The following is a 21,210-nucleotide window of genomic DNA, read 5'->3' as shown; positions in this document are numbered from 1 at the left end:
TTTTTCCCCATTTATTTTTTCCTATCACTGTCTGTTCCTCTCCACTGCCCAAATTCTGACATCACTCCCTCAGCTTAAACAAAGATGATGACAAAAATCTTAAGCCATCTTATTCCCATTTGAAAAGGGACCTTGTGCCAGATCCCACTGCCCTCTGTGCATGTGTCAAGAGGAGGGAAGCACGGCTGTGCACACTGCCAGCCCAGTCATGCTCTTCTCCCCATGCAGCAGGCATGGAGAGCCCCATTTCCTACATCAACAGGAATAGCCTCAGGTTTGTGGGAGTCCAGCAGCACTCACCAGCCATACCAAATGCAGTGCCTGATCAGTCATTTTGTCTCCTCAGCCATTTCTCTGTGGCAGGACTAGGTATAGTGGGCTTGACACAAAGGATGTGCACAACAGTGGGTCTGCAGGAGCCAATGCACACTGACTGAATAGATCGTCCTGCACTGTGGCCATCTGCCCAAGTGGTCTGTTCTGCACTCCTAAATGTTTAGAAACCTGCCCGAGCGCTATTTAAAGCACCTCATTAATTCCTAAACACATCTTTCTCTGCTTTGCTTAGCTGGTACCAGCAAGCCTGCTATCCTCTTCTTGGACAATGACCAATTGACATTAAATAAAAAGGATGATTACATGCATTTTAGAGTGCTTGCATTATTATTTGCACTGCGTATTGGCCATCAAATAGAAACCAAGAAAATGTAAGATGAGAGGAAAACTGTGCATGATGTTCTCTTCCAGCCTCCCAGTGGTAAACAGAGTTTCCACTCACCTTTCTGTGAGGTTAGCAACCTTTTGTTCAGGTCTCCACCTTCTGTGTACCTGACAGCACTAACAAGTAGTCTTGACCCAGCTAATTTGAAAACTATGAATTCTGAAGGCAGATGCTTTCTTTCACACTCTTGCATAAGTGTATTACATTATCAATCTGACCTTTTCCTTTTAAGAGCTGAACACTAAAGCTGACAACAGCCCTGCTGTTAAATGTCAATACCTGCCATAAGACTTGCCAGACAAACTAAGGAGACTGTGTCATGTTCCTGATGCTCTAGGCAAACCCAAAACTCCAAGACAGTTTGGTTGGTTGCCTAGCTAAGAAGCAAACATGGTCTCTTTCAAAAGTCTGGTAATTCATGGTGAGTTATACGCTGGAGGACACACGGTAATTTGAATTGGGAAACTCAAGATATTATTGATGGATATTTTTAAGCAAGTAAGTCTTTAAGCAAGGACTGTTTACTTGACGGCAACTCTAATAAAACCAAAAAATCAATTAAAAAAAATCCCCACACCTTTTCTTACAGATATAACTAGCCACACTAACGGCTTTTGGTATTTTGATATGACTTAAAATGATCACTATGTAGGCTGTGATGTTCAAAAGCTAAAAGCAACATTATTTTCCAGGCTATGATACTGTACTCTGCTGTCCTACGTTGAGTTTTGTGGAAACTGCAGTTGCCCTTGAATGAATTTAGCAGATGCAGAGAATGTTTTTTTCAGCTGTTAAGATTGCATTCTCACAGTATTTTCTTAGGTTTTATGCTGGACTGAAGGTCCATATGCTCCATTATGCAGCCTCAATACTTACTTTAAGATTCAAGTCTTCAATCTGGAAGGACACACACAACAAGTAAAGTAAAAGAGGGTCTTTCTAGATTGAAAGGTCTCTTTATTGCACTTTGAAAAATATCAGGTGTTAGGAAATATTTGAGTATTGGATCCTTCATGAAGATGCAGGTAATACTTACAGCAGCAAATGTTCCATTCCAGATTCTGGTGGACACGTTCACAAAGTACTCTCCCTTCAGCATAACATCTTCAAGTTTGCATGTGATGGTACTGCACTTCACATTCTTACAGTTCTTCCAGGGGAAACAGCAAGGAGAGCATGCGTTAAAAATACACTTTAACAAATGTTCTGTTAATATCTTTTGCACTTGCCTTTGCTGTTCTGTGCTGCATACAAAGTGCTTGGATGTGAAGAACATGCACCTTCTTTTCTATCTAAGGCAGATGCAGTATGTGTGAGACCACCCATAGGCTGCACTCCTGCAGTGTGAACGAGGAAGGCCACCCCCCACCACAGCTGTACCCACAGGTACCGCAGCAGGCTCTTAAGGATTGGCTATATGCCCCTGACCTGTGGTTCTGCAGCGCTTAGTCTTACTCACCAGTTCTTTGGAAGTTCTGAAGTTCTCTTTTGTGAAGGATGCAGAGTAAGGTCTTTTTCCTATCTGCAGTGGATTTTTCTGAGCTTGACAAGTAATGCTTCTTTCCTAGGAAAGACATCAGGAGTTGAATTGGATGACATCGTACTCAGGAGTTTGTAGTCATCATATACATTTATGGAATGAGATGGTAGCTGTGAAAGGCTAGATTATGAATTATATAACACTGGATACATGAGGAAACTAGGAGACTGTATGTGGGTTTGGACAGAATTAAATGGCTCTTACAGTAATTTTTTCTCCCCGTAGGCTGACCTGTAGGATTTGTCTCAATCTAAAAATTCCATTTTTACTATAACATTTCCAGGAACTGGGAAAAGGACTTAGCTGAAGAGTTCCAGAGTAAAATGAAAAGTCAGCTGTGGACTGTAAAGACAATCCACGTAATAGATTAGTATACTGCTGACACTGTGGTCCTCCCCCTTCCCTTTATGAGGAAGGAACAAAGATTTTCTGGAGCTCAGCCACACCATGAGGGAAATAACTGATGTTCATGGTACTGATTAAACCCCAAAACACAGCAGTTTATGTAATTAATTTCTTTACTTCATCAGTGGTGACTGCAGTTATGTACATCAGTGGATTGTCTTTGCTGGTGAATTCTGGAAGGTAGATATTTATAGATGCCATCTTTACTGGGATACTTCCTGTTGTTACCTGCAAAGCAAATAACTCACAGTTAATTCAGATAGCTATACTTGCATATGCATAAATTACTTGATGTAGCAAGAAAATCAGAAATCATGGATGAGTATGGAAGAACTGGACTTCTTTTGCACATCAATGTTTTTCGTACTATGACACTTACTAGGGTAGTAATTACATTATGGCAACAGTAAAGCAGAAAGTATATTGTATAGCTTCAGGTCCCTGACCATTTCCTTAATACAGAGTTTGTATTAATGGCATGAAATATGTTTTGAAAAGCAAATACTCTGCCACAGCCAACAAACCTGTTATTTAGTCCTTTAGAGTAGCAGTTACAGGAATGTAAATGGAACATAATTTAAGTTTCTTCCACGTGGCAGATCTAAGTTTTCCTGACTTATGTAATAAAAGCTGTGATCTGGCTAGTTCCTCTATCTGCTTTGAGCACTTAACCCTTGCTAAACTTCCAAAGTTTCAAAGTCCAAGCCTGAGAAGACTTGCTTTTCCTTATGAAGTTGGCAGAAGACAAATACACTCTATGAAAAAAACAGTCCAAGTTGGCTTAAAGTTAATCATTAACCATCTCCTAAGTATGTAAACAGTGCAGAACCAATCCCTCCTCCATGCTACTTGTGCAGTAAGTGCAGATTTCATCCTTAACCTCATAAAGACTGTAAGCATTTATCCCCTAGCTATTTATATTTTTTTTTTTTGCTTTAACTGATTAAAAAACATCAAAATCAGGCAATGAAATCAGGAAATCATGAAAGTTTTTTCAGTTGCATTCAATTACATGTTTGGAGCAGGCTACAGGAGAAGGTAAGACAGCTTCGTGAACCAGAAACATTTACTAACCTTAACTGAGAAGTTGAACGTGGGGCCAATATCTTCAAAATTATTCACAGTAGAAGGAATGTTATGACCAGAGTATACTTCGTAAAAGTTGATGTTGGCAAGCCTAGTTAACAACCATAAAACAATACATTTCAGTTTGGCAGCTGCTTTGAAAACATATGTTACTGGATGTGCCTTCATGAAACAGGTTAGAAGTACAGTCAGAGGAAAAATCAGTCACTTGTACTGCTGTTTGAATTTTACAAAGTTGGGTGAGAAATTACATGGTGTACTGAAGCCTGGAGTTGGAGGAGGCATGTGAAGGTAAGACAGGAGGTTTGTGTGAGACGTAGGGTCTGCTTCCTGCATCCTGTAGTGTTTCAGTGCCATACGGCAAACCCTGGCACACACTCTGACTTTCACTCTTGCAGTAGCCTCCCTCATCAGAAGGGGCCTCGTGACTGTCCCCCTTGGTACATTCGGTAACAGCAAATACCTACAGATTCTGAGGGAGACCCTGGGCTCTAATGCTTGTTTCCACACTGCCTGGATATGAACAAACATACAGCACCCTGCTTATGTGCATGGTACACATTCCGTAGCCCTTGGTCTCCTTTCGGCCACTTTCTATAGTATTTATGGGTTTCAAAATACACAATTTCCAAAGTAACATGAGGGTGGTTGCAGCCCACCACAGCATGAAATTGCAAGTGTGTGAGGGCCGGTGGATGCTTGAGGGACTCAGCCAGCTGGCATCATTCTCAATGACAATGAAAGCATCCCTGTGTAATGCATCTGACCCATGTACTTGCTACCTGTGAGCAGCTTTTCCACTGGACCATCCCAGAACTGTGCCAGCTCTTCATCATTAGCTTTCATTAGGAGGCTTATTTGATCAATCAAAAAGCAAGCTGGGGAGTGAGTTAATAAGGAGCAGGGGCTATCATGATTACTACATGGGCTCTTCCTGTAGCACAAGGTGCACATCCATATTCTTTACCAGTGCTGCTCCCCCTGTTTAACCTGGGTAACATCTCTGCGTACAATCCCAAATTAACACGTGTGCAGTCTCAGATGTACTTCCCCATCTAATGTGCTCCTCCATACTCCACTGTGGATCCTTTTCAATCCTCCATACTTCCTCCAAGGGCTCTTTTCCTTGAAAGGCCTTGCACAAGGCCTCCTTATGGCTCAAATCTCCAGTCCTTTCAGGACTGCACAGTATCAGCTTCCTTGTCCTTGCAGGAGTCACTGGTAAGACTGATTCCTACCCTTGTACTGGAAACTCAGGTTAGGAAATTTTCCCTAGAAGAGCTTCACTTCAGCAAGACAGCACTTTTTTCTCAACCCATGTATTTTAAGAGATTGGTCTTTGGCTACATTACGTGCCTTAAGAAGGAACTATCTACAGATAGGTATATCCTAGTGGGAGAGTGTAAAAATGAGCTAACTCTAAGGGAAGAATTTAAAATTATACCTTGGGTTAATGTGTATTTCCTTTAATTCTTCTAAATTGGTTCATCTCCAAGAATAACAATCCTTTTCTGGCAGTAAGAATTCCTTCATGCCTTGACTTGCATATGAAATTGCATTTTCTCCTACTCAGGAGATACACTCAAATTCAAACCCCTGTTTTTCTTTGAGTAACTCTTTTATAAATTCCATGCCTGGCCTTTTCTGAAGCCTTGAGTTTCTGTTCATATTTCTCAGCTAATTAAATTTGCTGATTCGAGTTTGCACCACCTCAGTTTCCTAGGAGGCTGCTTAAGTTGCTGTGCTATTCCCCTATACAGATGATGTGTATTGTATTCTCTTGTGCTGCCGTGAACTTCTGTAACAAACACTCTCTTTCTCCTGAAGTTCTGTGCAACTTTCTCATGGAGCTGAAATAATTTGCATTGCTGACACAAATGCTTCTCTGCAAGTAAAATAATCTGAGAAAGTCTGCATGACTCCAGAATTGGTGTACCTAGCTGTGGTGAATGCTGGGCCTTGAATATTCTGAAATTGCTGCTGCAAAGCAGGTTATTAAACTAATCTGTACTATGGTCCCTATTCCAGCTCAGGTCATCCTATGCAGCCAACAGTTTTTGTAGTTATGGTGATCTTTGAATATTAATTTCCTGAATTTATTGTTGCTGTACATTTTTGAGCAGCTTTCTCTTTTTCAATTTTGTCATTCTTTGAATAATTACTATTTATTTTCTATCAGTTTATGGTTACAAATTTTGGAATGTAAAGCAATTTTTCACCAAGAATTGGTGACCAAGTGTATCAAATGTAACTATGTGTAGTTTATCCTAGAAATTCAGTAACTGAGAAGGAGAAACACGTCTTTTCTTTGATGAAAAGTAAAATATTTTCTCTTGATCTGACAGTCAAACCAGTGTATTTTTTGTTTCAGTTCTGATTTAACTGTAACTGAAATCATTCTTGTTTGGAACAGTAACAGGCTAATTACTGTTTCAGTGCATCCCAAATCACCAGGGATTTCCAGGGCTGAAGATAAGAGGTTTCAAGGGCATTATTCTTCTTTTTTTCCCCAGGGCATTTTTTTCTTTTTGCAGTTGTTCTTTTGTTTCTTTTGATCATTTTAACTCCAGGTTTGATCTGATGTCACTACATTTGAGCCCAGAGGCCCAACCTTATTATGTAGTTTATACTAATTATATTATCAAAACTACAAGTACTGTTTGGGTTTTATACCACTTCTACTTGCATAAACATTATAACAGTTGTGCAGAGATAAACATGGTTCTGTGATTTCTTATTATGCATTCCATTTTTTTGACATGTAAGTTTATTGGAAGAACATAAAATTCTACTACTGTTGATGACTTGGGAATTGCTTATGAATTTCAAAATGAAAACAAAGTTTTACTATCTTTTTAGTGGCCTTTCAATACTGTTACTTTATTCAAATGCCTTAGCAAAAATGACAGTGATTCTGCATTATTCAGCATACCTTGTGAAGTGAATTTCTGCATCATATCGCAAAGGAATTGATAAGCTAATCCGGTTGTCCACTTCTTGCTCTTCCTTACTTTCACTGTTCATCAAAACACATTTAAAGTCAGGTTTTATAATACTATTTTATACAAAAGAGATATTAATACCTAACTTGCTTTCATATGGTTATATACTTTACCTCAATGTGTGAAAACTTAGAACTGTCACATTCCGAAGATTTTTCAGGTTAAAATCAAAACTAATATCAAAGGATACCTATGGAAGAGGCAAGGAACACATGGTAAGTGAGTTGGTGGTACATCATTCAAAGGACTCCCCAATAGCAGCATAATTATTTGTATGCGCAACAATCTAGAATTCTATCATCTGTATTTGAATTTTCTGCTGTGTAAGCCACCCATCTCCTGTCAAAGTATACTGCCTTCTTGAAGAGATGAGATTCATAGAGCAGAAGGAGTTACCCCAGGTTTGTGCAACAGAACGGGTTTGATGGGAATGATCAGGCAGCTACTCATGATGCTCTCTGTTTTTGCCCTCAGCCCTCACCTTTCAAGAGTTACAAAGCTACAGTAGTATTTGAAAGCTGTGGGCAGTGACAAATGTGCTTCAGGAGTGCTTTTTCCTTTGGTCTGGCAGGGAGTCACAAAAGCTTAGCCCTTGCTTTGCTTCTTTTAATGCCTCTGAAACCCAAATGGAAGTTAACTGTTGCCATATCTAAGAAAGCCTCACCAGCAGTAAATGCAGATTTAGGGGAAAACAACAAAAAAGCTTTTGGTATCATTCAAGGTTATTTAAACATGCTAGATGTACCTGTTGTCCTGTTCTGAAAACAGGATAGCTTATTTGGCAAATGACTGTACTTTGTGCTGGTCCTGTCTGACACGAAACTTCAGTCCCATCGTTCTGCAGAGGAAACAGACAGAGAAGTCATCCTAGTATCAGGTTTTGATAAAGCAGAGAGGAAGTTGCCAGTCTCTGTTTCCAACAGTGCATGTATGATGCTAAGTAGTAGCAGTTTGAATAGGTATTATGGCAGTAATTCCTGAGATGCAGCAGGTGGGTTGGGCATAGGCAGTACTAAGAGAGAGGCTGGAGAAAGGTGGGGCTAGTCCTATGTGGTTTCTTATGAGCTCTTAGACTTTTGTGCTGGGCTTGGAAGAAGGAGTACTGGCTAGAGAGTACAAGTCAACTCTAGCATTAACTCTTACCATGGTTTTTTACAGCATTTTTCCAGAACTTTTGCAGACATATTTACACAACCTGAGAGCTAGTTAAGTACTCTCACTGTAGAAGTTAGTGTGCAAAGGGGGACCCTATCATACCTTTTGCAGGGAAATCTGCAATACATAAAAATTTATTTACTACTTTGCAGAATGTTTAGCGGGTCATCATCCTACATCAAAGGCAAACTTGTAGACCTGACCAGCTATCATCACTTTAAAACTAATTCATTAAAATGCACTGTCTTTTGTTAGGAGCATCCCTAGCAGACATTTACCATTCATGAATGACACTACAAAAAACAACACAAAACAAAAATCCGAACACCAAGCAAACAAAAAACCAACCCCCAAAACCAGCAAACCCAAAACCTACCCATACATTCGCAGTTTATGCTTTTATTCCTGCTCTGAAGCAGGCACATTTCTGGTCCTCACTTGCAGGCTGAAATACTTCTAAAAAAAAAGTGATTTTAAAGCAAAAGAAAATCCTAGCTCCAGTGTGGTCTTTTGGCATGAGTGAAACAAGCAATATTGCTGCATAACAGGATGGGAAGATAGAGGGGCACCCTCAGTGCTGCATGGAGTACTTCTGCCAGTTCATTGTTCAGGAGAATGCTGCTCTGGGGCAGTGATGAATGCTCCTGTCCCTCCTCTCTCTTTACTATAGGGACAGCGCTGGATTTCACCCCTAGGATTATCACGCACTCCTCCAGTAGTGGCCTGACCACATAAACCAAGGACTGAAGTCCAGACTTCATCCTTCATTAATTGTTTGGAAGCAACAGTTGAGATTATAGATTAAACCAAGGACTGAAGTCCAGACCTCATCCTTCATTAACTGTTTGGAAGCAACAGCTGAGATTATAGATTTACCGCATTCCACAAAATAGTATGTATAATGCCTTTCCCTTCCCTTTTCTAAGACAAAATTCATCAGAAGAAGAGCTTCTGGTACAGTAATCATTTCAATATGATTAACTGTATGGCTGGAACATGTGGCCTTGGCAGTAACACTATTTCTAGATCCAAAGTATGTGCTTTAAGGCTGCATCATCGATGCTGCATATTTGATTTATCAAATACAAATTCCCTGTGGCACAGCAACTGCATTCAGGCATGTTATTGGGAGTCAAGTAGAAGATGTGGGTGCCAAGGCCTGAAGTGAGGAAAAGATGACTGAAATACTGAGGTGAGGTCAAACTAAACAAGTTGCCAGCTTTCATGCTGAGTTGGCAGTGTGTCTCCTTGACCTAAATAAACTGATATGCTGAAGGGAACAATTCTGTATCCAAGAAAATAAATTGGGAGAGAGGTTTGCACACACATTCCTTCCTGGGATAGGCACTACTAGAAATAAAAAAGAAATAATTCTCTGAGAATCTCAAAAATTAGTGTAAATAGCAGAAACAGTGAGGTTGGGTGTCACGTACCGGTAAAGACGATGAAGCGAAAAACAAGTTGTCTGAAAATGTAGCCTGGATTCTGGTGTTATATGCATTTTCCTTTTTATTTCTCAATTTTACACTGAACGTTAGCCTTCTGTTTTTGCTGCTGACAACAAACCGCTGTTTGCTGTTGGAAAATAAAGTCCATTGTTGTAAACAGAGATACTAGAACAGCTGTGGATCATGAAAAATGTGTTGCCTGTAGCCAACAACAAATAACAAGCACAACAGGGCATTTCCTCCATTCTACGCAGTTAAACACTCTGCTTTCTAAACCCGTTGACATAAGAGACTCTGTGATGGTGTTTCTTAAAACCAAATAGAAGTCATGTCTTCTCAAAGTGCAGGACCTTGACTACGTATGGTCAAAATCACTTTGCTGAATTTTCAAGGGCTCTGCCCTCATGGGAAAGTGGCTAGAGAGAGAGTGTCAGACTAGGCTGGCAGCTCCAGGAAAAGCCAGCCCTGTCTTTCTGCATGCTGCACATGTACACATGTATCTGCATATGGACTTGGAAAATGTGCTAACTGAATGGCTGACCTCAGCTCCCCAGTGGCACAGCCTGCTGCAGGATCCTCTCTGCTCCCCACAGAAGGGACCAAGATTCCTGCAGCAATCACTGCTGCTCTCCCAATGTGCTCCCTGTTCCAGCAGCAGCCAGCCAGCCATGAATCTTCTGAATGCTCACTGTGTCCTCATACCTAAGGCAGCAAAATTTGGATTTATCTAAGCTGACAAGAATCCTGCTCCTGTATCTGTGTTCCTACCATACCTCTTTTTCCTTGATTAGATATTCAGACAGAAATGCTTTATTATCTCTGCCATTTCTAAGTAGATGTTGAACTAGAAAGACATTCTCATCTAGAAATTCATCAAGAGCCTATAGGAACACCAGCTGATGGAAACTTAACACCTGACACAATTCCACTGATTCAGCTCTTACCCATCATCTGCCTTCCGCTGAACATTCAGAACAAGATCACAGATACAAAGTTCATCTTCACCACAGTCTTTAATAAAAGGAATCTATGAAAAACAAAACATTTCCTGAGTGACAGGGCTCAACTCTCAAAATTATGTGCAGAGAGTAGAGTGCAAACGCTTTCGAGGTGAAGCGCATTCTTGGTTTGCAGATAAGAAAATCCCTCTGAAGGGCATTAAATACTGACATAAGAACAAGTTAACACTAACATGTTATTACATCTCAACCGATCCATAAAAACAGTTAACCTATGACAAACAGGATGTAATCAAAGGGATTTCATCCCTCTTTTATGTATTCCTTTACTGTAGGATAAGCTAAAATAGTTCATCTTTGCCTTCAACTGGAAGTGCACATCAAGAGTGACATGGCTCAACCAACATGCTTGTGGCTGATCAGCCATGGTGGCTGATGTGTGTGTGAGCAAGCTAAAGCAATATAGACAAAGGTACAAAATGAACCAGGAAACACCCTCAGGTGCCTGTTATCAGACCACTGACTTAACTAGAACACCAGGTTTCACTTACATATACCTCTTGGGTGTTTATGGGGCCCACACATTATTGACATATACAGCCATGCATTTTTTTGATAGTAACATTGCATACTTACACTATAGGCCACAGATGCAGGAGAATATATATCAAGGACAGGGCTGGACACAGGATTTGCAAGGCCAATGTCAATGCGCAAACTAAGTGAATTCACTGCATCAGAAGGTTCCTGTAAAACATACAGTTCAAATGATAGCTGTCAGCACAGCAAACAGAGTAAAATTGGTAATTTTACTGTAAATTGAGAATGCACAGTAAAATATTTGCTCTAAACAAAATGTAACAATACAAAGCTTCATTTCTTGACTGAAATAATTTTCTGAGATTGCCAAGTGTGGGCTCGTCTTGTTAAACTGCTTTTAGTGCCACTTCTATGATAGAATTCATTTTTCTAGCATCATCCGTGGAGGCTCTATTCAGCACAGTCACTTTTAGAACTAAGGAACATGTAGACTCTCTGCTGCAGAAGCTGGTCCTCAAAAGCCATGACCAGCTCAATTCCATTCTCACCTGGCTGCAGAAGTCAAATTCCTATTCCATTCTGCCTTATCATAGAGAGCAGCTGGGCCTGAGCAACACTAAAACACAATATATCTCGTCTTTGCTGTTTCTTAATACTGAATGAATACTTGCCTAGTCCTATGGCTCCACAACAGCACTAAATATGATAAAGTTGAAGATATTTGCATTGCAAAGAAGAGCAGGAATCGAAGTCCTCTACTGGACCTAGCATTAAAGGAAAGGGCTTAAAGCAACTTTCAGGGTTGTGTTCAGTCTTTGGTTCTAGAGAAAGATGAAGACTTGCTTATTTCTATTTTTTCCCTAGATATATGCATGAAGCTAGCACTCACCAGAAGTCTACCTGAAAAGTTGTTAGTTTGAGAGAAAACATTTGCATGTATGTCTTAGTTCTTACAGCAGAATTCACTCCACAGAAGGAAAGTAAAATCTTATTGAAACTATGGATGACGGGCTCTGTGTTACGTCAGAGCTGAACTACATAATTAAGAAGTGCCTTTTCTATCCTAAGAAGCTGTGCTGAATTTGACAGTTATTAATTTCTTTGAAATCAAAATCTTGCTAAGTATTTTTTAGTTGCGGGGGGGTTCAGAAATGTAAATCATTGAGTACGCCATACATGAAATTCATCTTACAGACAAAAAATTCATCGTCATCTTCCTCTGATCATTCTTGTCACAATCGCACTTACCTGTACATTGAAGATGTCATGAACACAAGTCTCATGACGTACCACAAGATCTCTTTGCATGTACCTTTCATTATTTTCTTTGAACAATCCTCTAGAAGACACTCTAGCGGACTGGAGATCTGCATCCAGTGTTGCATTGTACTTTATAGCTACAAGAAGAACAACAGTACGTTCTTTGCTAAGTATGACTGCCCATGATCTCGTTACTACGCTTAATGCTACGGAGTCACCAGGCTTTCCAAACCACACTAAATATTTTACTTTCTTGTGCTTTCCAAAGCAGTCAACCAGGTTTAAATCCTTCTCATCGACAGAGAGCACATTAAATGACAATCAATCCAGTTTCCAGTGCAGATGTCTGAGTCTGCAGCTCAGGCAAGAAGCCAGGCAGCAGGGCCAGGATTATGCTAGATAAAGGGGACTTGCAACAATATCCCTGAACTCTGAGGAGACTGTAAAGAATCTGCATCGTCTCTTCAATCACATAATAATTTGTCGTCTTCTGCTCATATTATGACTAATATGCTGTGGAAGTTCACCGTTATTTTACAGCTCAAATCATAAGTTCCTAAAGGCACTATACATAGCACCAAAGCAGTCCAACTGGTGTTATCCAAGATGTTTAACTAAATAGCTTCATAAGACGCCAGTGTTGGTATCAGAAATACTTGATGCTCTCCTGTCCTCTGAAAAGAAGAGCTTCTCCTCACTGACATCTGCACTAAGCCTATGGATTTTTTACTTTTTTTTTTTTCCTTTTACCAAAGAGAGAGGAAAAGTCTGCAGGTTGAAAAAAAATCAGCTTCTCACTAATGACCTGTTCTGGGGTTTGTTGAACATACATCTCTACTTTATACTTCTAATTCCTCACTTTTCAAAGATTATGGAGCCAGTGATGAAAGTAGACCTTAAAAACACTTTCTCTAACATTTCATACTGATTTTCCCTTTCTTGACATTCAAATATATCTTTAGAATTTCCACTACTCATTTGAATAATGGACTTTTGAAAAAATAAGCCAAGTCATTGAAATACTCTTACCCACTTGATTATTTCTCTTAGCAGGTCTAAATGTAGCCTGAAAACATATTTTGACAGTTATTTCTGTGTTCTGGTTCAGCAGACTGATTTTCTCAGGTTTAAACGATGCAATTATGGACACATTTGCAATGCTTCGTGACCTGAAATATATTTTTAAAAGGTTGCATGTCATTTCCAAGAGCACTGGGTAATGTAGAAGCTGTTGTCTGTTGCAATCTGTAAATGTAAGTATTTTTTGGTTCCCAATATAAGCATTTTTTAATGGCACTGGTAGAATTATTTTTCTTTGCATATAAGTGATTTTTTTTAATAAAGTAGCTTTCAGTAATGACAATAAATACTTCATTATGTGAAATTAATGGATAATCAATGTGTTTATCCTGATGTTCTAATCCTTCCCTGAAGATAACAAAGAACAGAACCCTTGTCCTGTTTTCCCAACAAGCAATCTTCTTCTGCTCCTTTAGGGAAGTTACTGACCTCTTCTGGGAGGGTGAAGAAGGGTAATAAGGTAATTCTTTAGTTTAATTAATAATTGAATTTTTCAGGAAAACAACTTTCATGTAACCAAGATTTTGAAAAACAGTTTCAAGGGAACCCTGCGTGTAAAAAACAAACACTTTAATTAAAAGTGAAATGCATTAATCAGACCAAATGCTAGTGTGAAAGAAAAATTAGCATCTTCATTAATCAAATCTAAAAAAAAATTCTGGTACTTCAAGGAGCACCATTTTATTTAATGAAATGCCCACCAGCAGTACTTTATTGTGGACTGAAGGTCCAAACTGACCATTCATTTTTAATAATCTTGTTTCATTATGAAATAAGTAGCAATTCAGTGATGTTTTTCTTCTTACAGTGGAGAGTCTCAGGTGAAAAGAGAGGTGACAGGAAAGCAAGCTGTATTTTAATTTAGCTTCTCAAGCAAGTAATAGGAAACACACAGTACTTAGGGAGGCAGAAGATTTGGGTTCTGTGAAGCCTTTCTTTGTTTTCTGAAAGCATTCAGATTGCTCTGGCAAAGGCCACATGCCAGAAAAGATGGGCTTCTCGCCAGAAATAAGTGGCAACTCTTTCACTGCTTTCTGTCCTTACCCTACAGGGTAAGTCTCTCCCTCGTATCAGCCTACCAGCCGGTAAAGGTCATGAAGGTTGTTTGGAAAGTGGTATCACCTGTCTCAGGCTCGGCTACCAAAACCACTATGGCTACTGAAGTACAACCTGCTGTTACAAGGAATCACAGCATGGTTTGGGTTGGAATGGACTGTAAAGACCATCTGGTTTCAACCCCCTGCCATGGGCAGGGATACCTTCCACTAGACCAGGTTGCTCCAAGCCCCGTCCAACCTGTCCTTGAACACTGCTAGGGATGGGGCAGCCACAGCTTCTCTAGGCAACCTCTGCCAGTGCTGCACCACCCTCACAGGAAGAACTTCCTAATACCCAGTCTAAATCTACCCTTTCCCTGGCACCACATGCCCTTGTAAAAAGTTCCCTCTCCAGATTTCTTGTAGGCCCTTTATGTACTGGGAGACTGTTGTAAGGTCTCTCTGAAGCCTCCTCTTCTTCAGCCTGAACAAGCCCAACTCCTTCAGCTGGTCTTACTAGGAGAGGTGCTACAGCCTTCTCTGGTCATCTTTGTGGCCCTCCTCTGGACTCACTCCAACAGGTCCACGTTGGCCCTGGGCCACAAGGTTCCCCTTGTGTTGGAGGCTCCACAGCTGGATGCAGGACTGCAGGTGAGATCTCATGAGAGCAGACCACAGAGGCAGGATCACCTCCTTCAACCTGCTGCGCATATTCCTTTTGATACAGCCGAGCATATGGCTGGCTTTCTGGGCTCTGAGCTCACACTGCTGGCTCATGTTCAGCTTTTCATCAAAAAACACCAAGTCCTTCTTCTTAGGGCTGCTCTCAATCCATTCTCTGACCAGCCTCTATTTGTGCAGGACCTTGCACTTGGCCTTACTGAAGGTTGGCACTGGCCCACATCTTGAGCCTGTCAAGGTCCCTCTGGATGGCATCTCTTGCAGTGTGTCAACCGCACCACACATCTTAAGGCTGTCAACAGACTTGCCGAGGAGACATCAATCCCACTGTCCATGTTGCTGACAAAAATGTTGAACAGGATCAGTCCCAACACTGACTCCTGAGAGACACCACTCATTTCTTGTCTCCATCTGAACACTGAGCCATTGACCACAACTCTGAGTGGGACCATACAGCCAGTTCCTTACCCAGAAATAATCCACAGATAACTCTGAAGCAAGCCCCATTCCCTGCTGCTGCCCCTTTGCTATGGACCATGTGTCTGCACAGCAGCAGCAGCAGCAGGTAGGGGTGTCTCCTCCTCATCTGGGCCCAGGACACTCCTGGCAATCTCTACCATCTAGCTTTCCCTGAATGCCCTAGCTCTGCTTCCACATGCTGCGTTGGCTTTCAATGGTTTGATGATACAAGCTTAAAAGAGGTTTAGTCTAATGGTGGTTTTCAGCTAGCTATGACAGCACTGGTGAGGCAGTAAGTGTGTTAGCTCTGAACACATAGAATAAAAGAGCTTTTTGTTTGTTTGTTTTGCTGTTTAATTAACCAAATGCTCAACTTGCATCTGAATCATTAAGCACTTCCTTTCTAAAAAAGTTTACCAACCATAGCAGAATCACATTTCCATCAGCACCAACTGATAAGTCAGTAATGTCATTGTCATCTAAGTCTCTATGGCCATCTACTGATCTTCCGAAGAATTGGAGCCGTTGTCCAAAAGCAGAATCCGATCCTAAAATTTTCTAGGAAAGAAAGCTTGGTTACTGAGTTTGCCACAAGCATTCTTAAGTCTGTAGATAGTAGCCTAAGCAACAGATTTTCACTCATACTCCCTGTATATACAATGTATTGTTTAAACGAAGTGCTTTTGTGGATGTTTTCTCCAATGCTTTTAAGCACTTTTTCCTCCCTTGTTGGAGCAGACAATGGACTGGATTTTTCTGTCTTGGGAGTAGATCAACTAACTGACTGCTGTATGCCAGCTAGTACTTATTGGAAACTTTTTCATCTTACATTGAGCAACTCAAGGAATAGGAAGCTTAACAGAACTTCTAACAAATGCTTTCTGCAACTAGAAAGTCTGCATGGAAAGTGACATTAAAATTGCCATTATATTAGCATATAGGATATGCAAAGACTCTTGAAAGTATTTTCATTTAATACTACATATTTATAATTTACAGAGCTGGGATTTATTTAATCTTCATCGCTGTAAATCAGCTCTAAAAATCTGAATAATGGATGTCCAAAACTGCATCAGAAATCAGGTTACTTCATACACAGGCACCAAAAGTGGTAAGAGGCTCAGATGGAGCATCTTGCAAGTCCTTTTCCTCTATATGCTTCAGTTATAAGCACCACAACATCAACCAGAATGGGCTGAGGCACGAAACTTGAAATAAACCATGAAAATAACACTAGTCCTTTAAGAGGAGGAAGCAATAGCCAACTAACAGAATCCTGTTTGCCTCTAGGAGATCTAAAGGCACTGAGTACAGCATTATGCAACAAAGTTATTTACCTGAGAATATTTGGTACGTATAGTCTTTTGAAATCCATTGTAAATGTAAATTGCTCCAGAGTTTTGGTTTTCCAGTGGTGCACCTATTACAATATCGTTAAAGCCATCCAAATCAATATCTGCAAGTGTTGTGATTGCTGATCCAAAGCGAGCATTTTCTGACCCCTGTGGACCTTCCAAGAGTTCTTGTTGATCCAAAACTCCCTTTAAAAAAGGAAAAACAAGGAACAGCAAAATCACTATCATTGCACCAGATTAGACAAAGGAGTAGTATCTATGTGCATTGTTTCTTGTTCCTATCTTCCAGTACATTCCCCCTGGACTGCTCAACCCTGAATTCCTTCCCCATTGTATTGTCCATTCAGTTTGCATTATATCCCAGAATCTTGGCAAGCATTACACAGCAAAATCAAAGCATGATCTGCAAAGCACTAACAGCAAATATAACCATATGCATGAAGCTTAAATGCTCTCACTGTCCTCATCTGACTGTTCTGAAAGTTTCACAATACATTGAAAAATACAGTTTCCAGTTTTGGATTACCAGTTTTTATGCAGAGGGAATAGAAATTATGTAACTGGACATAATTCTTTGAAACAGAAATGGAATTTCCTAACTAAACTAATGCAAAAAACATGTGTCCAAATGCTAAACTCCTGACCTCTCCAGTAAAAATGAAGAAAGAAAGATTGGAGATCTTTATAGTTAAATAATCACATTTACACTAGCTTAAATTCAGCTCTCTGGCAAGTATCATTCTCATCTTTAACCTCAGTTATCATACTGTGCTTAAAATTTTAGAACTACAGGCCAAGTTATTTCAAAAAATGACCAGAAAATTATTATTTGCGCAATACAGACAAGTTGCACAAAACCAGGTTCCTTAAAAATAATAAAAAAATATTTTTTTCATTATACTTTTAAATAATCTTAAACCTTATGTTTGACAAAGACTGAAAGTTGTAAGGATAGTCTTCCCATTTATTCAGTTTCAAAACATGGAAAAAAATCCTTTCATCTTTATCCCCTATTTTGTGTCTTAATTCCACAGTCAAAGACCAACATCAACTGCCAGCAGTGCCACTTCCAAGCACCTCCATCTATCGTATACAGTTTTCTGTGGCTCTGACTGTGAGATGCTGCTGAAGAGGATGGTCCTTCTCTATCTATTTGATTATGATCTACCTAGTTAAAAAGACTGTGTTCCGTTTTCTCTGATGGATGACGGGTATTAATTTACTTTTATATCCAGATGTCCAGTGATTGCTTGAAAGACTGTTTAAAAGTATCAGAGGCTTTAGGACTATTAGTGCAGATACTCTGAAAACAATTACTACAGGTCTGAATAAAAAATACAGTCAGTCAAGCATCAGACGAATAACACTGAACAAAGGAGACAACATGAGTAATAGCAACCATCCAGTGTGAAAGTCTACAAACAATACAGAAGCTGGCAAAAGAGCATTTATTAGAACTGTTTGGGGAATACTGTTAGGTGTTAAACAGATTTGCCAAAGTCAAATGGAAAATGATTAATTAGCAGAAAGCTTGAGCTAAGTTTTTCAGAGAAATGGTCAAGCTTGTGTTTGTGTACAGTGCCTAGCACAGCACCTAAAATCAGGACCAGGAAGCTACCTAGAACAGCAGCCCCCTGGTCACTACTAGTGCTTAGCTACTAACTTGCTTATTGACTCCATTTTGGCCTGTGCCAGCTGGTTTGTTCCCAGATTATGTGCACAAGCAGTTCTGGGGAAAGTCTGCAGCTGCTCCTGAAAGCAGAATAGGCAAGATCTCACTGGAAGGGCTCCATCCACAGTCCTCTAACCAGGCAGGCTTGGCACAATTTACCCCTGCCCTTGTGCCACAGCCTGGGAAAAGCACATGCTGCTTTCTTGTTACAAAACTACCACTCACAGTATTTCTAATGCTTTGAAAAAGATACACTAAATAGACTTAGGCCCTGAAGAGGCTTTTTAGCATGCAGGTGGCCAGTCTGCTTTGAAAGAAGCTAGTTCGAAGCAATGCCAGCTTGAGCCAGTCTTCTGCAACATGTAACTGTGGTGTAGATCACTCTTCCGCTCATGCTCTGGTTTAACAGAATAGATATTGCCACTAAGTACTGTTGCAATTTGGACTGCTTTTTCCTTGATAAAACTGTAGTCCAGGGAAAAGCAGTAAATCCCTCCAGCTGCAAATGAAAATATCAGCACTTATGGATGGAGAAGCAAGATGCTTATGCCAGCTTTGCTACAGTGCCATTCTTACCTTTGTGATGGAAAACATGTATACTCTCCCTTCCTCTTTCTTCAGGTCATTCATAAACATTGGTGCACCCACAAGCAGCACATCTGTCACAGAATCCCTGTTAACGTCCACTGAACACACCACACTGCCAAAGTAGGATCCAATCTGAAATCAGTAGTAAGAGATTTTGAAAAGCATAATGTTTTAACACCTGACTCAGAAAATTTACACTCAGAAATAGCCCAATACTAATGAATGAAACTGCCCATTGGAATGAAATTACTATATAACATACTTCAGTGTCTGAAGAACCATATCCTTAGAATGTGTCCACTGTTTCGGCCCAGTAGCGGCTGCTATGGCTTTACTACTTGGCAATAAGAATGCAAACAGAGAACAAGCTATGGGAAGTATGTTTTTTTTATATTAAACTGTGCACAGGAAACTACCTGATTTCTGGTTGTCTTACAAACAGACAAAACCAAAATAATATAAAATTACTGCTATTTTCCAGATGGAGAAAAAGAGAATGAGTTTCTAAATCTCTCTTTTGATGTCATCTATTTCACAACTTCTTGGGCCAAGTGGAGCTCACTGAGCCTCTCCCAATCAGAAGTGTTGACAAATAAGACATTAAGTAGCTTTGTACATTATCTGTTACCACTAATTGGATGACTTCCTAAAATACTGTTTGAGAATTACAGTTAACTTCATTGAAATAGTCTAGAGGCAGAGAAAAGTTCAAGTGGATTCTAAATGCATTGCAAGAAAGGAACTAAAATTTACTGCTGTGTCAATAAAAACAGATGCCTGGCAAAATCCTCATTCATGACCAAAATATACTTGCCTGCTCGCCTCTCTGGGACTGCACAATTACGATATTACCATCACTGTCAACATCATAAATCACTATTCTGCCAGTGTAGTTGGATCTTGGTGCACCAGCAACAAAATAGGCAGAGCTCTGAGTTGAGAGAACAGCAACAGAATAACCTAGGGAAAGAAGCCAACATTTAACATGGTGGGAGACCATTAGCTACAAGTTGTCAGTTGATTATACATAAAGGTGCAGAGGATGAGTCAGTCTGGTATGTTAAGTCAGAGAGAGACTGATGCTTCCAGACAAGAAGTGAAGCTGTCACATATGCGTAAAGTTTGCAGTAGTCTTCTGAAGAGAACAATGACACACAGATCAAGTTGAAACAGGTTTGCAGAATAGCATGGACAATAGTTTAGCCTACATAGACCACAAAAATGTCATGCTTGTGAAGGAGGTAGGAAAAAGAGTGCAAAGAATGAAGAAAAAAGGAGAAACATGAGATGAACATTTGGGCCAGCCTTCAAAGTAGGGAGGAACTCCTAGCTTCTGCAAAGCTTGCAGTGCATTTTCCCACAGTTCACCAAACCACAGCCTAGTGCTTTGGCTGAATAGAACAGGCTATATTAGTACTTGTCAGCTGAAGGGCTTAGTTTGATTGAACTTCTTTGAACATTTTAATCCTCATTCCCATTATTCTAACATTATTTGCTTTCAGGAAACTTCTAATACCTGCAAATATTTTAAACATGTATTAGCACTATAAATCTAGTATTAGTACATATTTTACATTTCTGTGGTTTAATTACAGCAAATTTATTTTAACAGAAGAAAACAAAGTCATCCTTTATGAAGACTATAGTTAAACTGAATAACAAAATCCCAGTAATTGGGCAGAATGCGCAGGTCTTTAGTAAGCTACTAGACAATGTGAGAAGCACAGTCTAAAAGGATTATGTTTTCATCATTATATATACCAGTCTAATTCAGGTGTGTGTTCAGACACTGTTTTCTAGTGAGAGAACACCACTGGAGACTTGAAGTTCAACAAGCAATAACAGGCCAAGATTTTATTCTGAAAGATAAGGCCACATGCTCCTAATTAAGACAGCATACAGCCATTTCAAGTGAGAGGGTTCAGTGCAGAACAGGGTCTAACCTAGCAAGCTGTGATATGCTAGCTCCCCTAGTGGAAGCTGTCCCTGCTCATGGCACAGGGGTTGCAACTAGATGATCTCTTAAGATCCCTTCCAGCCCAAATCATTCTATGATTCTATGATTTAGAATGGGCTTCCGCAGGCTCATGAGAGAGACCTACTATGGAGAGCTCTTGGTGGGGGATAGAAGGAAATGGAAAGAAAATTAAGAGATAGAAAAGACAACAGCATTGTTTGCTCCAAAAAGATTAAGACCAGTATTCTAAAGTTCCTTGTGGAGA

At 40.0% G+C, this 21,210-nt stretch overlaps 1 protein-coding gene across 1 annotated transcript in view; it reads right to left on the bottom strand.

Moving 5' to 3' along the window:
* ITGA2 (integrin subunit alpha 2) overlaps positions 1–21,210 on the bottom strand; it is a gene marked incomplete at its 5' end in the record, with an annotated part of 65,841 nt that overhangs the window by 5,879 nt on the left and 38,752 nt on the right. Inside the window, 16 exons of the mRNA XM_080637263.1 lie at positions 1,758–1,871; positions 2,181–2,285; positions 2,784–2,894; positions 3,741–3,843; positions 6,685–6,768; positions 6,868–6,944; positions 7,500–7,592; positions 9,343–9,484; positions 10,302–10,384; positions 10,953–11,063; positions 12,105–12,253; positions 13,146–13,285; positions 15,795–15,931; positions 16,711–16,914; positions 18,977–19,120; positions 19,803–19,948. Coding sequence (XP_080493389.1) covers positions 1,758–1,871; positions 2,181–2,285; positions 2,784–2,894; positions 3,741–3,843; positions 6,685–6,768; positions 6,868–6,944; positions 7,500–7,592; positions 9,343–9,484; positions 10,302–10,384; positions 10,953–11,063; positions 12,105–12,253; positions 13,146–13,285; positions 15,795–15,931; positions 16,711–16,914; positions 18,977–19,120; positions 19,803–19,948 — 1,943 coding nt within the window. The remainder of the gene's footprint in view (positions 1–1,757; positions 1,872–2,180; positions 2,286–2,783; positions 2,895–3,740; positions 3,844–6,684; positions 6,769–6,867; positions 6,945–7,499; positions 7,593–9,342; positions 9,485–10,301; positions 10,385–10,952; positions 11,064–12,104; positions 12,254–13,145; positions 13,286–15,794; positions 15,932–16,710; positions 16,915–18,976; positions 19,121–19,802; positions 19,949–21,210) is intronic.

This window comes from Psittacula echo (genome assembly GCF_963264785.1).
Source record: "Psittacula echo genome assembly, chromosome: Z".
Taxonomy (NCBI): Eukaryota; Metazoa; Chordata; class Aves; order Psittaciformes; family Psittacidae; genus Psittacula; species Psittacula echo.
The sequence above is the reverse complement of the archived record's forward strand: the minus strand, read 5'-3'. Positions and strand labels throughout refer to the sequence as shown.